This window comes from Seriola dumerili, unplaced genomic scaffold (genome assembly GCF_002260705.1).
Source record: "Seriola dumerili isolate Sdu_G_001 unplaced genomic scaffold, Sdu_1.0 BDQW01000538.1, whole genome shotgun sequence".
NCBI lineage: Eukaryota > Metazoa > Chordata > Actinopteri > Carangiformes > Carangidae > Seriola > Seriola dumerili.
In genome coordinates, this window is record NW_019174793.1 from 667,122 (window position 1) to 689,530 (window position 22,409).

Consider the following 22,409-nt stretch of genomic DNA (forward strand, 5'->3'; position numbering starts at 1 on the left):
CTCAACACTTTTCTTTACTCCTACCTCTGCACATAATCATTGTTTTACTCAATGAATAAGAGCCTTTTCCCTCTTTTTTTAGTGATAAGTAGATGTAAAATTGACAACTACCCACGTTTTCATTTGACAGACACTAAAAGAAACTGGTGTTCTCAAAGATTTATAATTACACTACAGCAGAATGACTCATAAGATGTTGAAATGTGGCAGCACTGAGCTGTGGGCATGTGCATAGCCTACTCATACACTCAGCCACGTCCTGTCATCTTGACTCCCATCATAGTAGGCTTAGCTTCATCATGGAAAACCCTTTAATCCAAATCAGACCAACAATAAACGATATGTAATAATTAACAGGCTTTAATACAAATAAGATGGAGAAAGGTGACTATTCATTTGCTGATAACGATGTCTACATCGTTCTAAAGGTTGGTTCAATAATGTGACAGGCCTTCATTATCAGTGTGCTCTTGGAAGTCCCTCCCTGCAGGTTAGGTAAATGACATTCGCCTGCTGCACAGTTGGTGATGTGCAGGCTGACCAAACCACGGCTCATGCGGAAAAGCAAGTTTGAACAACCTCTGCATTTCACTTCCTAGTGTAGGGTTTCATTGCCGTTCACACACACACACACACACACACACACACACAACACACACACACACACACACACACACACCACACACACACACTTCCACCCTTGAAAGCTTAATGAAGGGGCCTTGAATTGAGTCTTTTTTCTCTTCAATCGGAAGTAGGCTACACCTTGCCTCAGCTGAGAGCTCATACCTGTGCTCACTTGCCCGTTAACAGGACTCAGGGGGAGGGAAGGGGAGGGGAGGGGGGTTTGAGCTCGAGGAGACACACCTTACTTACCTTTTGTGGCTCTGCGGCGCCCCCCCCCCCCCCCCCGCCCCACACCACCCTCTCTCGCTCGGTCTCTCTTTCTCTCTCTCTCTCCCCGTATCTCTCTCTCTCTGAAAGCGAAGGAATAATCGATCTGAACACAGAAATGTCGGCGAATGAGAGAGCCACGCGAGCGCTGAGGGAGATCCAACAAATCCCTGGAAATGACGCCTGCGCAGACTGCGGCGCACCCGGTAAGATGATTTTTTTTTTTTTTAAGTTTTAATTATATAGCGTAATAAATGTGTAAATCAGACTTTGTAACGTATCTCGACTTGCTGAGATGTGACGTATGGGAGGCGCCGAGCATTTACCCGTGCCAACAGGCCTACGTTAGAGGGGTAAAAGTGGACTAACCATTCGTTAAAACACACGCTCGTGCCCTGCTTTTTTAATCATTGCAGCACAAAAGTAGCCTGCGTCGTGCTTTTAACGTAAAACAGTCACCCATGTTGTGGTGTTTTCTAGCCTTGAGTGTGTGGAAGAAGGTGAGCCAGGAGCTCAGAGGGCGGAGCTTTCCTGGAGCACCTGAAGGTATCAGCACAGCTAAAGTCTTTAGTCTTAGTTCTGAGATGTGGAGGCTGCTGGAGAAGGAAACTTTCAGAGGTCTGCAAGCCTCGACACGCAGAGTGCTGGGGCTGCACACACCCTCATCCCTCACCCTCTGAGCCTTACAGCGGAGGTCTGCACAGGAGGTCCTTCACAGGCCTGCCGCTGCTTCTAAACATTTTTGGGTGTAGGCTACATTTTAGGAGCTCCACTGTCCTACAAAGGTGAATCAGTAACCAGGAAAGAAGTGAATTTGAGACACAAAGGGTTTAAAGCTTCCAGGCTGGATAGAGAGGTTGGAATGCCTCAGTTTTGTCTGATTATTTTACTGATTACTGAAGAAATCTTCACCACAGAACTTATTTAATATGTACTTTTTCATCTTTCCTTTAAATTTGAAGTAGTTTTTGCCTAAGAAACTAAATTAATCAGCAATTGACAGTCCATATATAGACGACTTGTTTCTCTGTAATATTTACATTCAATTCAATCTGAGGAATAAACAGTTATGTGATGTTAAAGTAGCCCAACCACACTGAATCATGGGAATTTCATGAAAGCCCAAAACTGAGATCACAATCACTGCTACTCTGCTAATGTAGGCTAGTTACCTTTTGGCTGTTTTAGTTTAGCTGGGTATCCTTCTTTATCATGTCATGATTTAGCTGTTGCTGCTATCTATCTATCTATCTATCTATCTATCTATCTATCTATCTATCTATCTATCTATCTATCTATCTATCTATCTATCAAGAGCGCAGAGTGACAGTAACTTCCCAAAGATTAGTACTAAACGACTGCAGTTGCCTTGTTTTTAGCTTGGTTTTGTAGTTAATACAGACTTTACCTAGAGTTTAGATGTTACTGAAGGAAAGTAAAAACAAAACAAAACAAAATTTGCAGCTCCTGTGATTGGGATATTGCACTTGGCCGTATTGTGATTTCAGTAATATTTCAAATAATTCGCAATCAAATCAGGAAATCCCTGAAGCCAGGCCCTGGGGTAACATGAAGCTGTAGTTTCGCAATGTAACAAAGATAAAAATCACTGCCGGGCTCTTGCGCTTCAGCTTTTGAATTGTGATTCATCCAAGGAAGGTTTACACCTGTGACACTGTGCACAAATCTTATAGTACCTGTGTCCACTGAGGGCCGGTGTTTGTTTCCTTGTGGCCAGTTTTACTTCAGCTCGCATTGTGAAACACTGACATAGCAAAACACATCGTATTCTGATCTGTTGTGTGCCATTAGAAAATTAAAGAATGACCTGCTCTCCCTGCTCGGACGTCTGTGATCTGTGGTGATAAGAGCAAGGCAGGCTCTCTCTCTTTCTATGTCTCACACACACACACACACACACACACACACGACTCTGTTTACTGGCAAACAGCAGTGTGTGTGTTAGAAAGATAAGACAGGTGAGGTCAAGGCAAAGGAAACATTTCTCTTACATTAAGGGCTCAAAGAGGGGAAATAAAAGGCAGATAAATGAACCTTGAAGGTTTCAGGCTGCATAATTAATTGTGTGACAGTGATCGGGCCGATGTTCTGAAATCTGAAGCAGGTTCGTGAGCACAAGGTTCCCGTCAGATTCAGACTTGACTGGGGAAAGTGAAAAGCAGTTACTTTTTTAGGTCCCCCAAGCAAAGCGCTTTTTTTTTTAGCTCTGCATATGTATCATCCATTTTTCTTTTCAAAAAGGTTGTGTATTCCCAGAGGAATTGTTCCTAGTCCTGGAGTGATTCTTTGTCTATTTCCGGAAAATGAATTACCCACAATTCTGATGATCAAATAATCAGTATTAAAGCAAAAACATCCTCTTGATCCAGTTTCTCAAATGTGAGGATTTGCTGCCTTTTTTTCTCCCGCTCACTTCGCTGATTAAATCTGTTTGAATTTTTGCTCGGACAAAACTGGCAAATTGAAGACGTCACCTCAGGGTTTCTGCAATGAAATTGGTTTGCAAAGACGGTGCGCTTTGTAAGCCTAATATGATATTTCATAAAGAATAAAGAAACTTCTTCTGACTCATCATTTCATGTCATGGAATGGTCTGATGGTCTCAGGACTTCTGATGCTCATTTTCCACCATTTCTTTGACTAGATTCTTAATCAGTGAATCAAAACTTAATTAATAGACGAATCAGTCTTTCTCCCAGGTATTTACAGCTTGTTTTATTAAGAACTCCCAGCCCATCTATCTTTCGATCCTCAGCTCCTCTCCCTCTTTACTCACAACGCCATATCTCGTCCTATCCATCACGTCTTCTCTCCGTCCTCCTCTCTGCAGATCCTGGGTGGGGCTCCTGCTCCCTGGGGGTGTTCATCTGTCTGGCCTGCTCGGGGATCCACCGCAACATCCCCGACATCAGCAAGGTCAAGTCCCTGAGTCTGTCCCGCTGGGAGGACCACGAGATGCAGGTGAGAACAGGTTATTCTCACTGTATGAAGTTGAGGTTATAATTTGAAAAGTTGATTGATTGATAAACAGTTTTTTTTCTCCTGATGACCATTAAATCTGTTTGAATTTAGACTCGGACAAAACTAGAAAATTGGGTTTCTGCAATGAAATTTGCAAAGAGCTTTTTAAGCCTAATATTATATTTCATAAAGAACGTAGAAACTTCTTCTGACTCATCATATCATGTCATGAAATGATTTTATAATCTCAGTACTTCTGATCTGAATCTCCCACTATTTTATAAAGTAAATGATTAGTCAGTGAATGAAAAGTCTTCAGTCACCTCCTGAATGCTAAAACCTCTGTGTGGAGACTTGTGCTGATCACAGTTACAGAACATGTTTTTCGTTCTGCTTTTCTTTTTCTTTCTTTTTTTTTTTTCTCGTCTCCACTCGCGGTTGACTGATCACACGTCAGCGAGAGCCACCAGATGATTTCTCTGATTAGAGCTGCGGTTTTGCTTATCAGCGAAGAAAACCAGTGCACACTGAGTTCCCAGAACTCAAGCCTCGTAGTCCTGCATCGGCTCCTGCGACCCTCTCCTTCCCTCTTCCGTTTGTTTGGCTGAAATAACGTTGAGCGATCGTCTCCTGAATGGCGACCCCTTAGATTTCGACGCCTCATTCCTCTGACCGTAAATACACTGCGACAGGTTTAATGCAGCCACTTGATGTTGATGTGAATTTAAAAAAAAAAAAAGTGCTGTCACTTTGAAAAGAGGGAGTTTGCATAACTCTCCATAGCTACACATGATTTTTTTTTCTCTGTCTCATGACAGCATGAATAATGACCGGAATGATCCCGACACTAAAAAATAACACTTACTTGTCCAATATTAATAGATTCTAGCAGCAGGTGTTTTCATATCTGTTCTCATCCATCACACTGTGTAGTTTCAGGCAGACGGATTATTCCTCTCAGCAGAGAGAAACACAGATTAGTGTTTTATATTTTTGTGAAATTTCAAGTGTTTGCCTTTAGTCTTTGTTGACAGTTGGAAAGGCAGATTAACAGCCTGGAGTAAAGACTTGCACACATGGAGCACATGGACCGACAGTCTTTCCCTCTGTTATAGCTGATTGATCCAGGTCCTTTCTCTTACTTTACAACACAGTGTCGCTTGAGGAAACATGCTGTAGTATGCACAGCGTGTATATTTATAATGCTGATGCATGAACAGACCGAAGAAACTTTAAATACCCGAATAACTTGTTTCTATAGCTTTTAGTTTATGTACAGTGTCGAGGTTAATACACAAAGTTGAAATGTTTATTATATGACGTTACTCATAAAGTATTTGGTACATGACATTTGGTACAGTCTGTTGTTGATGACCAACCTTAGTTACAGCACTGATTATAGAAGAGTACACTATGAACAAATTTACCTATTTGGAATTTGTAAAAAATGAAACGGCATCATGAGAGATAAATCTTTTCCAGTTTTTTTTTATTTTAAAGCTTTCATGGGGAAATAAATTATTATTTCAAATGTTAGGACATCACTTTTTTTATTAAGTACATTTCCCAGTGATTCCCAGAAACTGAATGATAAATGGTGTCAGTACCTTGCACATCGTTATCTTAAGATATTTGTTGCATTTATCATCTCAGCTCTGTGATTTATTAGCTTCCTGCAACGTCAATAAAGATTTTTATTTCAGTTGAGTGTATTCTCCCGTTGAGCACATAACAAATTGCATTGATAAAACTGTCTGGTAATGTGCCACGGTGTTATTCATCCTTGAATAATCTCTTGCTATTTCATGTGTGTGTGTGTGCGCGCGCATGTGTGTGTGTGTGTGTGTACCTTGTTAGTTCATGGCAGAGAATGGTAATGAGCTGATGAAGAGTAAATATGAGGCCGCTGTTCCAGTCTACTACTACAAACCAACCCACAAAGACTGTCAGTGAGTAACCATGGCAACACACACACACACACACACACACACACACACACACACACACACACACACACACACACACACACACACCGTATATTTTGTAAAATGTACAATTCATACATTTCCTGTTTTGAACACATTTAAATGTTGGTGTACCTGTGTATCAGGTGTGTTTGCATGCAGCTGTCGTTAACTAACGTGAACATGCAAGAACCAGTTTACCAGCCCAACTCTCAGTTCCAACTGCAGTTAAGTAAAGCAGGTGAATTGGGAAGGAGAAGCGGAGGATTTCTCTAGTTAGTACAAGTTGAATCTACGGAAGCCCTGAAAGGCAAGAGAAAAAAAATTAAACAACCCTCACTTCCCTCTCAGGGCTTGTTTTCACTGATGAAAAAAAACAACGAAAACTTATTTTTTCAGAGATTCAGAAAAAAAACCAAAAAAAAAACAGAATTTTTTTATTTATTTAAAATTTAGAAAAATGGCTCTGGGGCAAAAAAAAAAAAAAAAAATTCACTTGCCTCTCAGAGCTTCTGTAGAGCCTGATCAATAACAACATAATAATTTCAGTGGGGAGCTGGATTTGTAATGACAGAGCTGATATTTCTGTTTTTAAGATGTGTTTGAAATATAATTCCTGCCATGCTGCAGGACTGAAGGCCTTGTTCTGAGGCCCAGGGCCTTTTACAAACCAGTAAGCTCCCCTCGTACTTCCCTTTGAAATGCTTCAGTGTGAATTACAGACGTATCCTCGGAGCTCTACAGGAGCACCTTCTGGCTGTGAGTCACATGTTCTTCAGTTCGTCTCTATTTGAGGATTTTCTGCTTTTTCTAAAAGGTAGAGTTGCTCAGGCTCGGTCAGGTTGTGCAGGGACTGTGGGTAAAAAAAAAGTTGCTTCATCAAGCTAGTCCACAGATTATAAAGGGGATTCAAGCCTGAGTTTTGACTCTGATATTCAATTTTTTTTTTGATTGTGGTTCTGAAGCGCGCCCAGTAACAGACACTGATGGAAAAACTGACAATCTTGATTATCAGCTGTTGTCATCGTCATGGTTTCTGTCGGTCTTATAGCGGTGAGTGTTGACTGTTGGACTAAATTGACTGAAGTTACATCTCAGTCAGATCTCCAGATCAATGTCGCTATTGATGTTGATTTATCATTTAATCAATAAAATGCCAAATGTTTTATCTGAACGACGGTCGAGAATTTGACAGTGATGTGAAACAGAGACAATTTGAGAAGCTGAGTGAAAGTTAACTGCTTATCAAAACTTTTGTCTGTTCATTTCTTAAAAGTAAGTTTTCTCAACACTAAATTCAACTTGAATCTTAGTATTTACCTTGAATTAAAACTGTAAAATTACAAAATACACCTTGAAGTGCACGGGCCTGAAAGAACCGAGTAGCTACATTTCAACTGCGGACATTATCCAAAGCAGTTTTTCCTCTTCAATAATAATAGACAGGTTGCAGAGAATGTTAATTCACCTCATCATCTTTATTAGCAATGATAAGAGGAGGTGTGATGGAGCATTTTATTTGCATCAGTGAATTTCTTGTATCAATTTGTTACAGTTAACGCAGCACAGAAATATGATAATAAAGTGAATGAGGTAAGAGTGTGTGTGAGTGTGTGAGTGTGTGTGTGTGTCTGTTTGGTACATCATGAGCTTAATTTCACCTTTAGTTGGAGGATTTTAATGTTCCTGATAAAGAACATTGCCTCGTTTCCCGCCTGAACATTATCAGTCTGTTGACTTTCTCCACCTGCGTAGTTTTGTTTCTGGTCTCCAGCAAATGTTGTTGATTCTCTCCGTCTTCTTCTGTGTTTTTAAACCGCAGCTCAGTCTGGTCTCTGCAATTACATGGAATTGATTGTGACGTTTTACAGCGAAAAGCGTTGTTGACAAAAGCTGTTGTTGAGTGACGTTTTAAAGGCACGGAACGTGATTTTCATATTTAATTCTCAAGGTTTTCTTCTGTTGTTACTTTGTTTTATGATTAAGTGACTAATTCCTTTCGGCATCAGGTATGTGAACGAGTGTGAGTGTTTGCAGCTTGTGAAAGCATGATTCTTTGACACATTACTTCAGCACGCCACGTTAGCATGCTAACTAGCATGCTAACTAGCATGCCAACCCTAACCCTTATGAACAAAGTTTAACCTGCGTATCTTATGTAACGGCGGCCAGCTGCCTAGCTGCTACTTTAAGGGTTTGGTACAGACGTGTGTTTCCGCCCACGTAGTTGTTGAATGTGGATTGACAACACTTTTGTTCAGTGTGGTCACAATGTGTTAGCTGATTGGTTCACAATCCGTCCTCAGTGCATCCTTGGTGCATGTACACCTGTACTTTCATGAGGTCAAGAACTATCTGATTGCACAACTCATTTTAAAGTGAGGTGTGAATGGGGTCGTAGTGAGTCTATGAGACACTCGTAGACACACTGACTATGAGACACTATGCCTGTCTCATAGTGAGTGACTGGCTTCATCGGGCAGCTTCCAGACAGGAATGTTAGGAATTGTTTAAATGCTAACCAGTAAGCAGGGAATTTTTTGGAAAGGAGCAGACCTTATCAGGTGACTGGATAAAATGAAGCGCACACACACACACACACACACACACACACACACACATATAATGCAGTAAGTTTCCACAGCCAAGTTATACCCACCGCTTGATGAGGTCTTTGCTGGGCTGAAAAAGTGAGTGTGTGTTGAATGGAAGGAGCAGCAGCAGCAGCTCGCCACTATATCTGTAAAAATTTGCCTGAGGGCAGCTTGAATCTACACGCCCTACTTTTTCACGCACACACACACACACACACACACACACACACACACACATATTTGTAAACGTGTGTAGATCCCTCTTTGATCATTAGAGGAAGATGGGAGTGAGAGAGAGAGAGAAGAAACACACTCTCCCTTGTCCTTCTTGGTTCAGTGTATAAAAGGAGCTGAATCAGCTGGATTCAGCCTGATCCATTAGATTCTCAGAGGCCACTGTCTTTAGACATTTTTGAGAGTAAACCAGTGTGGTGTAAGAATCCGATTGGGATCAGACACACAAGGATGAGCGAGTGAATTGTACACAGATTTTTCTTGACACTGTGTTTTGTCCTTGAGCCAGGTTTGCTTTTAAAATGAGGTCAGAGTTTCAACTGAACTTGTTTTCTGATGTGGTTTCACTGACACTGATTTGTGACATCACAAAGTTACAGAAGTCCTGGCGGCTGGTTTTAAGGCTCAGTGTCTGAATACAGGTTGTGTGCATTCCTCTGTGGACTGAGCACTTTGATACTTTCACAGTATTAATATAGAACCTAGACCTGATCTATAATCAAAAAAGACTTGTAAATCTCACTTTATAATGTGGGAACTTTAAGTTGCTGGGTTGCTTTGTTCCTTTGTTTTTATTTTATACTCTTTTAAAATGTGTAAAATGGTTTACTTTTATTGAAATAGAATAAAATGTGAGCAAATTAACTAACAAATCTACTCGAGCAGAATAGTTTCCAGTCTTGGTTTGTGCTTTAATGCATCACAGCTCAGGCTCTGTGTCATCTACCACACAAGTCTGTTAGTCATCCTTCATCTGGTAGCTTTTTACAAGCCGGCTCCGGTGACGTGTCTTCTGTTTGTGTGTTTTCAGGGTGTTGAGGGAGCAGTGGATAAGAGCAAAGTACGAGAGGAAAGAGTTCTCTGAACCGGGGAAGAATTTTACATATGAGGAAGGTAGGTTTGCACACACACACACACACACACACACACACACACACACACACAATTGCATGCACAGGATCACACTCATGCTAATAAATGACCTTTGCCGGTCTCCTGCAGGAACTAGAGATGGCGTTTTGATGAAGAGAGGGCGGGACAACGGGCAGTTCCTGAGCAGGCGATTCGTCCTCTCGGAGAGGGAGGGGACTCTGAAGTATTTCACCAAATATGACGTAAGCTGCAGCTTTTAATGAGACCTGCAGTGGCCACATGAAGCACAAACACACACATACATGCACACACACTACCTACACACACACCCACACATAACCATGCCCGCAGGACACCAGTAACCTACTGTAATTAGACAGTGTCCTAGTTAATGTAGTTTGAAGGTAGTTGCTCACTTCCAGAACCCACACACCCAGGCAACCACATCACAAATACCTTAATTAAAAAGCACTTAAAAGACATAAAATAGACTGCAGACAACACCCCCACATTATGCACTGCAGTATTTTTTACACACATAAACACAGTTAACTTAATAAATAAAATCACACACACCGAACAGAAAAGACAACAAAATGAAGTGGCGAATGCTGCCTCCTCTGAGTGTGAGCGTGCTCAGACAAGCTTAACCAGCAGTCTGTCCTCGCTGTCAGTGTGGCTGATTCACTAAGCCGTACACCACCCAAACCAATTAGGGGCTGGAAGCACTGGGAACACTTTGTTTGTCACAGTAAACCAGCTCAGGAGAAGTGGGAATAATATATTTAAAAAAAAAGAAAAAAAAAAAAGACCAGAGAAAGTACAGCTACTCTGGTTTTTACTCCGTCTGCGATGTGAGTGTGTTGGTGAGTATTTTTCCTGTTTTCTCTGTGAAAATATTTCACTATATAGCTTCTTATTCTCCTGGTCACTGTGCTATAGTAAATAATAAAACAAAAAAAAACCATCCTCATACAGTCACAGCGATGATAAAAGTCAAAGTGTGGCTGGCTGCCACTCAGGTGAGTTGGTCGGCTTCTCACAATGACGGAAAAGTGTAAAATCTGATCCTGTAAAAAAAAAAAAAGAAAAAAGAAGCATATATGTGTCCATGTCTTTCTGTTCAAGTCAACAGATGAAGATACACACAGACAGATCCTGGTCCCATTGGTGCCCATTTAAATTCAAGTCAGGACAGAGTAAAGCACAGCAATCCTCAAACAGGTTTTCTGGGATTAGTGTGTGTTTTATCAGTGATGCAGGCTGATGTGTGGATAATAGTCATAGATCATATTTTCATGGTTAGAAAAAGCACGAAATAAAGCCCCGGGCCTTGATACCAGACGATTCTATTCTCAAACTTAACATGGTTTTAACACGTTCTCTAATTTTATGAGAATTGCTTATTAACATGATTTTGAACTGATGACATGTTTCAGAAGTCCTCTAAAGAAAATGAGGCAGCACTTCCGGTTGGGGTCTCAGAGACCCCAGCTGGTAAACATGGTAAATACAATAGATTTTTATATGCTCTATATCTCTTGACAGAAGTTCTCGTGTCGCCCCACTCAACCTAAAGCCCAAATCATTTTCTGGATGGCTTGAACAGGAAGTTAGATCTCTGTAGGGACTAACAGTGACATTATGTACATTTTTGTCTGAATGATTTTTTTGCTAATGAAAGTGATATATACAATGAGGAAGTAAAGCCAATATCAACAAAGCTCTGAGGTTAAAAAGTTTGCAGGATTATATCTAAAACAACAAGATTAAAAGATGCATCATGGAACATGAATCTATACATTTTCTAAAAAATCTCTTCTTTAGTCACAGAAGTAGTTTGCTGTCACAGATTTTCAACTCATTTGATTCTGACAGTGAAATTAAAGTGTACACTTTTTCAAAAATTTCATTCCACTTTTATTTTTCTACCAACCATGGGTCATCATTGTTGATTGAAAAAAACCTGTTTACTTTTGATTTGCTTCTTAAAGCCTCACCTTAAGCAAACAGCATGAATTTGACATTTCCTCATCCCCAAATGACAGATTTACAGTCACCAGTCTTGGATTAAATCCAAAATGTTATTGACCCCTGCATCTCACACCAACACCTCCTCCCTCCCTCCTGCAGGCTAAGGAGCCCAAAGCAGTGATCAAGGTGGACACCATCAACGCAACCTTCCAGCCAGAGAAGATAGGAAACCCCAACGGCCTGCAGATCACCTACCTCAAAGACTACAGCACCCGCAACGTCTTCATCTACCATGAAAACGGCAAGGTCCGTCTGAAATCTTTTGTGTTGTGATCAGTGTGTGAGAGGAAAATGAGAAAGAAATACAGAGAATGAGTGCTTCTCCACTCTTACGGTAAAATCCAAAATAATGTTGATAAAAGAACTGAACTGTTGTTGGCAGCCGCATGTGATATCTGTCACCTGTCACATAAAGGGACTTGTTTATGTCGTTGTGGGCGAGTCTCCAAACCTTTTAAAACCATTTGTACTAATTTTACTGGCTGATGGAATCCATTAGCACCTGACATTCAAGCTCCACATCCATCATCCTGTGTCATTCATAAACACTCATTGAAAATATATGGAATAGGTCAGTGTTTGTCGTCAGGTTGAGAAGTTGTCTGTGAGCTGAATGCGAAAACAGCATCATCAGCTATCACGGAGTAACTTCTGCTTCTACTGAAGTTAGCATTGCTAACCAGCTAGCCCCGGCCCGTCTCGTCACGCTCTGATAGCGACCGACTGTGCGACTCCAATCTGCCCCCGAAGACGTAGCGCTGCTCAGAGGGTGAATTATAACCTCTTGTCTTGTAAACAAAACGATGACTGAAGCTCTTTAAGCAACAATCAACAAGAAACCATGTTTGGCAACTTACAGACAGCAAATACAAACTCAAAAATATAAAAAATTCATGTGCATGGGTTGCCTAAATTTTCAAATGCTCATCTAAACGTAGCCCAAGTAGACATCAATATGAACTAGAGGTTAGGTCACACTCTATAGGAATATTTGGCAATTTTGGTTTCACTCATGGATTAAATTAGAAATAGATAGAACATGTTAAAATATACCTGAAAACCAGGTGTTGCTCTGTGGTCAGCCACATGTATGTTGATTGCATATAAGCATTAAATACATTGTTTTGTAGTGACCCATGAATGAAGTATGCAAATGAAATCACGTTTTCAAGCCTCAACACGGAGGCTCTGTGGAAAACAAACACACATAAAATTGATCTGAATAATCAGAAACAGGAAAAAAAAAAAAACCTAAAGGAAATGCAGAAACTTTACTGATCTGAACTACAAATAGAATAAGGAAGATTATTCCCACCTTGATCACCACCCTTTGCATGGGGGCTGTGTATCTATGACATAATTTTCCACCTTGTTATCTCGTATGGCTGAAAAGCTTTCAGAAGCAAGTACAGGTCTGTGTAACCAAAATAATCATGGTTGTAGTATTTGTGATGTGATGTCTTTGTCAGAGCGCTGTCACATTTAGAGACTGGTATCATCTTCTCTTTAACTCGCGGAGGACCCTCCTCACTCTCTGTGTCTGTACCTCTCTCTCTTCATTAGGAGGTCGTTGACTGGTTTAACTCAATCCGTGCAGTTCAGCTTCACTATCTAAAGGTGGCCTTTCCCGGGGCGACAGATGCTGAGGTGAGCACTCACACTCACACACACATAACGTCGATGATTGCTGAGATTAAAATTATATTTAGCCATTTATATATTGATTTTTTTTTTTGGTGTTAGTGAGGCGTTCAAATTGAGATGGATGGAACTCCATTAGTGTAGTTGTACCTACTGAACACATTCGCTAGCTCTCTCTCTCTCTCTCTGAACAGCCCTGAAAACCCTTTGTGTCCTCGTGCTGTTCTTAATCCATTTTTGTTTTGCTTGTTCCTTTTAGCTGGTGCCCAAACTTACCCGGAACTTTCTGAAGGAAGGATACATGGAAAAGACAGGTCCCAGGGTAAAGTGACACACACACAGATCAGACTGTGAACATTCATTTTCACTTGCATATGTTTACTCCTCTTCTCCTTCTTTCTCTGCATCTCCTCATGTGTTTAAGAATGACCAGACCTCCCCTGGAAGGACTAATCACAGCAAATGTTGTCAATTAAGTCAAATTAAAACAATATTTACATGGGGGGAAAATAGCAGAGGGAGCTCTGTAATTTGAAGTAATTATCAAGAGCAGCATGGATATGGAAAATCTCAAATGTTTAATTTATTAATTCACCCATTTTTATAGTAAAACTTCCATCTCAAATTACCAGCTACAATTTTGGTAAAGTCTATTTATGAACTGACTTATTTCAAGTAATAATTTAATAATTTAGCTTCACAGTGTGATCACTATCCCAATACAGTCCAGCCCAAATAATCACGATATACGATATTATCGTGGCGGGTAAAACTATAATTATATTATTGTGTGTGTATTCAGTTGTCTTTTTTTTAATAATGCATAATTATATTATTATGTTTCAGGTGTTGATTTTTAAAGAATATATGATTAGATTGTTGTATTTTATGTTTCAGGTAAGTGATGCTGCCACTAAACAGCAGTTCAAAGTTTTATTAGTCACATGCTACAATGTACAGTAAGCAAAGCAGTGAAATAAGGTTCGGAGTTGGCAGCAGAACAGACTGTGCAAAACTGTGAAAAAAAAAATCTCTGTTATGAAAAAAATCGCCTATGACGGGAAATATCGCAATATTCAATCCAAGCCTTTGATTGAGTGCATCTCAGTGTTGTGGATCATCTGGTGGTGCTATTATACTGTATAAACTGTATGATTATGCATATATTTTAAAAAAGTCACAACAGAAATCTATTGTCTGTCTAATGTTCAGTAATGCATTAATAGATTAGCTATCAACAAAAGAAAAAAATGGATAAATCCCACCTGTCATATTCTCTACTCTGGCATAAAAAAAAAAAAATCAAAACCTGGTTGAAATCTAAATTCAGATTCAAACTACATTTCCATTTAACAAATCTCCCTCTGTGATCCCATCTCCCACTCTCCCCGCTGTAATTGAATGGTAGCTGGGCTGAGAGGGTAACCAGCCCAGCTGTCAGCGCGGCTGCTTTCCACCGCTGCCTGACAGGCTGACTGACAGCTGAGAGGGCCTACCTGCCTGCCTCAGCACCCGTCTGTCTGTCAGTCTGTCTGAGAGGGAAGGTTTCCAGCTGAGGATCGACTTAATCCTCAGGTGTCAAACCCCTCAAACGCACTCAAAAAGCACAGACATATGTTGGGATTAAGGAGCCTCGCAAAGAGGTATTGTACATACGCATACAGTAATGCACAGTTGGACTGACGCTTATGTATGCGGTTGTTTTCTCACATAGGATTCAGACTCACCGCACCGACGCAGGCAACACAAAGCAAACCTGATCCTCAGTGACACAACCGGTTCGGCATTCAGACACACACAGACGCAGACTCTCTGTTTAATCTCCGTCTATCAGGTTGAGAGATGAAAGGACTCGCTCACCTGCTGCATCGGGGCCGATTTGCTAAATGGATGCCATAATTCATTTCCTTCGCACGCGCGAGACATATTTATGGAAGGAGTCACTCGCGGTTTGAGAAGGAAACAGTCAGTTGTTCAGGCTCACGCCACAACGAGAATATCAAACACTTTTACGAGGATGATTTGGCAGCAGTCGGGGGACCTGAGCGTCCTCATTATTTGAAGCTGAAAAGAAATCAAGCAGCTCGTGCATTTCAATAAACTCTCCAATGGCGCTACACTTTACTTTCCTTGGTGTGGATTTGAAACAACGATGCACTGATATAAACTTTCTTCCGTGACAAGTCACAAGACGACAAGCCTTTTTGAATTCAATATCAAAGTGTTATGAAAGTGGTGGAATATACACTCAGACAGGGATAAACCATGCAAACAAGGAAGTATGATTTTAAATCACCTTTTGTTTTTAAGCCTGAGATCAGGTTCAATGCACTTTCATGGTCAAGTTACAATTACAACAGAACACTATACAAGCGATTCATACAAATACAATTGAATTCAAAGTTTTACTTTCTGTCTATAGGTCACTAAATGGTCTAACTCTAACACTTCAATTTTATTAGATATGTATTACCTGTTTTACAATCTGTTTTCATACTATCTTTACTTCTATTTGTTATGCTTCTTTTTTATTTCCGTCTAGAACATTGAATAACCTCTCTGTTTGATGAAGTGCTGTACGAATAAATCCGCCTTGCTTTGCCAAAGGAAAATATTCCCGACTAAGTGGTTGAATAAGGCTACAAATAGAATCAGGGTTAGGGTTAGATGGAAAACTTAAGAGCAGGGGACGAGTGATTTGTTTCTATTTTTCAGTACTTTATCATTGCTGGTGATAGAAAAATGACTGACTTTTAGAATTGAAATGGTTGATTAATTGCTCTAGTCAAAGTCATTTTTTAAGAAAAAAAAAATTAAACATTTGCTGGTTCCAGCTTCTCAAATGTGAGTCATTGCTGCCTTATGTAACTGTAAAATGAAAATATATTGGGTTTTAGATGGATGGTCAGACTAAAACAAAAAAGTAATTTGAATATGTCATTTTGGGCTGTGGGAACTTTTTGGGCATTATTTTGAGATTTTACAAACTGAATGATGACTTGAAAAGATAATTGATGATTAATAGTGGTAACCTGAGTCACAGTGTCACTCAGTGCGACAGCAGAGTATAAGTCATTTAATTCAAAATTATTTTAAATTATATATTAAATTATTATATTATTAAATATTATATCAATTTATTTAATTTAAAACCAGGTGGACATCACCTTTGTATAGTGTCTTTATACAGTTTCTCTCTCTCTCTCTGACGTTCTCTGTCTCTATCGTCCATTTGTAGCAAACGGAAGGCTTCAAGAAACGCTGGTTCACTCTGGACCAGAGGCGACTCATGTACTTCAAAGATCCACTGGTATGTCACACACACACACACACACACACACACACACACACACACACACACACACACACACACACACACACAAAGACACACTGGAAAGACTTTAGTCTCAGCATCACTTTATATTTTAGACCCTTTACTATGGTTCAGGTTCTTGATCACACACTACCAGTAAAAGTGCTCTGATGGTATTCTTGTGCTGTAAAAAGATATAAATGAACAGGAGTTCTTTTTCCATCAAGTAAATTAGATTAAGTAGACGATGTGGAGGATATGAAGCCATGACTCAGTGGGGGGAGAGAGTGAGATAAGGTACTTTCATTCCCAACGTAACGTCATTATACATACAGTATGGCCTTCCTTGCCATGAATCCGCAGTATGGACTTCCTCGGAGTAAAGCGATGTGCTAACCCTCAAGCTACGCTGTACGCTCCTACAGGCGACGCGACGTTATGTGCAAACCTCTGCCTAATTTGTCTGATATCAGTGTTTGAAATGTAGAGATGTTGTGAAAGTGAAACTCTGACTCACAAAATGATTAGAGGGGAGTTTATATTGCAGTGGTTATCACAGAGATTTAAGACAGAAAGCCTGAAGAGTGGGCGGCTCAGATTGCCCAAGTCTTGGCTAAATACACATCAGATAGCCAAGGCAGATTAGCTCCGCATTGTTGCTGATGTAATAGTTCAATGGAGAGGTGCAATAATTATAGGTGCTAAGTGACTGAAATGTCCGACTTGCCCCGAGAGTGTCAGACAAGAAAAACTGGTAGATGAAAGCAAGAGGAAGTCTAGTGAAGTGGAGTGTGGCCTGGGAATATGAGGAGGAAGCTCAAAGCAAGTGTAATCGGATCATTTGGATAATAACTAAATTATGCACGTTAGATGTTGTATACAATGGTTCTCTGTATGTAAGTGCAATGCGTTCGCGTTTTTTGCAGCAGGTTCTGTTTTAGCAAGCCGCTTGAAGCACTTTTTTTTTTAATCTAACCTCTCACTTCCTCTGTGAAGGGCAGCTGACAAAAAAAAATTTTACACGAGTAAAAGCTTGTAAAACCCTGTAAATGCCCAGAATCGTGAGAATCTGATTTGCTCACAAGCTGTCGAGAATGTTAGCATTAGCAGTGGAGCTAATTAATACGTGAGTTTTATTGTTAAGAAGACTGTAAGAGCCTCTCTCTGTGAGACTGTATAAGCTAACATGCTCGCAGCTGCTAGCAGGTTTATTTATTTATTTGCAAAATAATTTTTGCATCAAGTTTACCATGTTCATAATTGTGTTTGAGAGTGTTAGCATGCTAATATTTGCTAATAGGCACTAAACTCAAATTATAGCTGAGGCTGATGGGAATGTCATAAATTTTGCAGGTATTTAGTCATAAACCAAATTTAAATTTCGACCTGAAGATGGCGCCGGATGAATAGTGACGTGGTCTCCACAGTGATTGATTCATACAGAGGGGAACACATGTCTGTTGAGTGAATGATTAGTCAACATTAATCTGTAAATATTTTGACAATTTATTAATCTTTTAAAACATTTGCCTCATTTCATTTCAGCCTGTGAGGATTTGCTGCTTTTCTTATTATCAATAATCAGTAAAATACATTTGGGATTTGGAGCACTTCAGACAAACAAGCAATTTGAAGATTTTCACTTTGGGAAATTGTGATGGTCATTTTCACTGTACTATAACACGGATTGATTGAATGATGAATCAAGAAATAATTAGCAGATTATTTATGAATATATATATATGTGAAAAAAAACACTGACACTTTTTGTCACAGTGTCCTGAATTCATTTACTCTTAACATTACTGAGGCGGCTGACACCTCAACAGTCTGGCCTAGCTGTTGTTTAATCATCATGGTGTCATTATTGTGTGCCAGTTGTATCTTAAACAAAAGACCCACTGTGCCAACAAACGCACAGTACCACGATGGGGAGTCTGCGCTCTACAGTTAACCTCCCTCTCTTTCACTCCCCGTCTGTCTGAAGGACGCCTTCGCCAAAGGTGAAGTCTTCCTGGGGAACAGGGACCACGGTTACAACGTCTTCCTCGGCTTGCCCGCTGGCACCCACTGCAACGGCGCCTGGCAACACGGTATCACCATAGAAACACCCGAGCGCCTCTTCCTGTTTACTTGCGAGATGGAGAGCGACCAGCAGGATTGGGTGAAACACTTCAGCGACATCATGAGTGCTCCGATGTCCCCCCAGGAGTACACGAGTGAGAATTCAGAACTTTTAACTAGTCGTTAAATATTTATTAGCTATTAGCCTTTATAATGAGCTGCTGATTACTTCCTTTTGTAAGTGTCTGTTGTTTTTAAAGCTTCACATCAAATAGCTGCTCTGCTCCACAGGGGCACCACAGAATAAATAATAAACCACAAAAATGAATTAGCACGCACAAGTAAAAAAGAAAAAAAAGAAGAGAAACTTAATTAGGTATGTTAACATTTGTTTGTTAAGTAAACTCCCTATGCATCTTCTAACAGTTGCCTATTCTTTCCATGTAAATACACAGCAATCCATTACTGGCCACCGAGTGGGGCAGCTATGGGTTAACTACCTCTGTGGTAGTTAAGGGAGGGTGGGATTTTGTTTGCAGCCTTACAACTTACATTACTGTTACTCACTGGTAGTTGGAAATCTTATTTAGGCCTTCGTCTTAAATCACTCCCTCGCTCACTCATACACTGCGTCCTATATAAGAAACTCTCAGTAGTTTACTCTATAGTGAGCAGTAGATAGAGAGGAATGTAAGAGAAGGCAGTCAAGGTAGTGTCGCCATCAGTGTGTGATGCACATCAAAACACCCATTCCCTTTGTTTTCTTACGTACATTTGGTATATTGACACACATTAATGCTCAATTTATCACATTTTCTCCCTGGATTGACATCTTCATCAACATCTTAGCTACTGTACTACTACTATGCCTGTCAGTACCGTGCGTCCGATGGTTGCTGCCTGTCCGTCCTGTGTGTAACAGAGGGACGGACAGAAGCGGTTGAGGAAAGAAGAGTCAAAAAAGAGAGGAACAGCTAAGCAGAGAAAAACAAGCCCTTGAAATCTTTGTACACGGCAAAAGACGGTTGCAGATTTTTTTATGTAGAATGCACTTGATCAATCGTTTGATCTATCGGATGTTAGACAGCAGGGAAAGATAACCTCCTTTATTTCCCAGAGAAAAAAAATGACTAAAGATAATCAAGCTAAAATGATATAAAACATGTCTCATTTCCAAAAAAGGATGCAGCGGGGGAATGGTTGTCTTGCTAACATGCTCACAATGACATGACATGCTAATGCTTAGCAGGCAATGTTTACTGTGTTCTTGCTAGCATGCTAACATTTGCAAATTAGCACTACGAACAGCTGAGGCTGATGGGAATGTCATTACGGATACTTCTAGAGTATTGGAAAAATTAAAATGTTGACCTGATGACACTTGAATTGTTGGTCATACAAAATGTTTTGTCTGGATTAAAGGGCGTATTTTTTTTTCTAACTTTGGACTTTCATGTGTTTTCAAGTGGAGGCCATGTTCAAGCACAGGCACTGACGGACCAGAGGCCTACAGGAACCATCCGCTCTCCTCTCAGTCCATCACCACAGGATCTGACTCTGGAAACCACATCAGTTCTTGACTCCTTTAGTACTTCTGGGAAAATTGGACTGTATTCACTTACACATTGGTCACACTGGTGGTTGTTGCTGGTAAACAAGAGGACCAAGGCAATATTCACTGGTAAATTAAAAATATACATGACCAGAAGAAACATTGATATGTTAATGTAAAGCAGGTAATCATTTTCATTTGATTTTGTTTTGGTGACAGCTTTTGGGGGCCAAGAGATCACTTGCCAATCAAACAGTCTGGGCAGTATTATAACACGTCTCACTTGGGTTTTATGTAGCTCATGTTTGAATTTACTGGTTGGCACGCTTGGTCTGTTTCTACACGGTGCCTGTTGCCCATGCTAATCAACTATGGCAACATAAAAACACAACTTCCTGTTTGCCAGTGGATTGATTTTTTTTTTTTTTTTTAAACCATGATTAGGAAATGTGTTTTGAAATTTATAGGATTGTTAGATATTTAATACGAGATTTAAGAAAAAGGTGTTAAGCTGAGAAGTTATACGGTCTTCTTGTATCAAGTATTTTATGTAAGTGTGATATGATGATTGGGTAATACTATTAAGATGCGAGAGTCGAACAGGTCAGACAGGCACTGAAAGCCCTTGACCTTTTTTTTTTTTTCTTAAACTTCATAACTACTCTAATGACCCAAAACATTTACAATCTGCATTTTGAAAGCTGTTATCACGCTGCATGTTCTGCTTCACTTCAAAAAAGTCTTCCAGCTGAAGGAAAATCTCCAGACACACTAGAGTTCAGTTTACATCATGATTTTAACATGACTTTTAAGTGTTTTCTTCATTGAATAGGAAGATAATGATGTATGTAGTATTTGAGACATGAGCAGCTGTTGAAGCTACAGCTGTTGAGGACATGGTGAAACAATGCCCCCAGGTGGTAAGTAATACACAAGTCTTTGTTGAAACAATTAAGAATTCCACTAATAAGTTATTTTCCCCTTGTTTTTATAGATATCAAACAACCGATTGATACATTTTAGTGATATTTTCATTTTTTGTTTTTTTTTTTCTTTTCTATTTTTCAGTTAAACAGATTCTCACGTTTGGTGACATACGTTATCTTAAAGGCATTTCTTTGCTTTTACCGAGGCTGACTGACATAGCATATGAAATTATTGATGATGAGTAATAAAAAATATTTCTCCTGAATGTTGGGTCTGCACATATTTATCTGTTAATGTCGTAGCATTACATCAAATCAAATATCAGACTGAAGGTGAGTTAAGAGAAAAATATTAAATGTATGAAGGTGGTTTGTTTTTAAGAGTTTAACCTCTAAAATGAATAAATATTTTCCTTTGTTTTTTTTTTAAAAAAAAGCAATAATCCCACAGTGGTTGTGCACCTGTGTAACATTTGTTTGTGTAGCTGTGAACAGTCGCCCCTGTCAATGATTTCTGGGTGTCTAAAACTACACCTTGGTGCTCAGAGACAGCAGGTTGAGGCCCGAGAGGAATACCTCATGAATCGGTAGACCCATGCTAGTTTATCACCCTGGTGAGAAGGAGGAAGGACAGTAGAGAGAGAAGAGAAGAGGGAAGAGGCGGGAGAGGAGCGTGACCAGAAAAACCTCCAACGAACACAGACACAACAGTGTATTATCTAAAAGTGGGAGATAAATGTGGGCTGAAGATTCAAGGAGAAGCTAAAGTTCATCTGTGTTCAAAGTGGATCCATAGACGGATAAGGAGGCGCTGCTGGGAAGCATCATGGATGATCTGTATAAAAAAAAAAAAAGAAAAAGATGTGCCTGCACTCAGGTGGTAATGTAGAAGAAAGAAGACAAGATGGATTTTGACTGAGCACATTACAGCTGTTGGTTCACTCATAATTTGTAGAGTCAAGACAAGAAGCTTTGCTGCTCAGGACACCGTGCTGACGAAGAAAGGGTCACGTTAAAAGATGGACATTATAAATGTTTCATCCCCCAGTGAGACTCTCTGGAGAAAGTCAGTGAAATCCTCTCAAGCACATCTTTGCACCGCAGGAGCTAATTATCAGAGATTTTGAACAGTTTGTCCAGTTGAAAGGCAGTGACCTCACTCACTGTGCCACCCTGCTGCTGCTCCCAAACGACCTTTGTCAGACCTACTTCAGCCCGAAGAAAATTCCAGCACTCTGTGACTGAGAACATCCCTCATGTCCGAGGCTTCCCCATGGCTTAAATCTTCGCTGGAGGCTTTAACGCTGTGTCGATTTTTCAAGAGAAGTATGGGAGGAC

The 22,409-nt window shown here is 40.1% G+C and overlaps 1 protein-coding gene across 1 annotated transcript; it reads left to right on the top strand.

The window, feature by feature from the left end:
• The first annotated feature begins 1,012 nt into the window (after positions 1 to 1,012).
• LOC111235865 (arf-GAP with dual PH domain-containing protein 1-like) lies at positions 1,013 to 20,798 on the top strand. The gene is made up of 11 exons (XM_022764434.1): positions 1,013 to 1,100; positions 3,746 to 3,876; positions 5,734 to 5,825; positions 9,480 to 9,562; positions 9,671 to 9,783; positions 11,675 to 11,821; positions 13,139 to 13,222; positions 13,476 to 13,538; positions 16,455 to 16,526; positions 18,517 to 18,748; positions 20,060 to 20,798. The coding sequence occupies exons 1-11, from the start codon at positions 1,013 to 1,015 to the stop codon at positions 20,086 to 20,088; spliced, it is 1,134 nt and encodes a 377-aa protein (XP_022620155.1). The 3' UTR covers positions 20,089 to 20,798.
• Positions 20,799 to 22,409: the final 1,611 nt, after the last annotated feature.

Bases quoted from the DNA above. Each gene is read 5' to 3' on its own strand.
- LOC111235865 (XM_022764434.1), top strand. From the start codon at position 1,013: ATGTCGGCGAATGAGAGAGCCACGCGAGCGCTGAGGGAGATCCAACAA. The intron at 1,101-3,745 runs GTAAGATGATTT...TCCTCTCTGCAG, and splicing joins CGCAGACTGCGGCGCACCCG to ATCCTGGGTGGGGCTCCTGC. The intron at 13,539-16,454 runs GTAAAGTGACAC...GTCCATTTGTAG, and splicing joins TGGAAAAGACAGGTCCCAGG to CAAACGGAAGGCTTCAAGAA.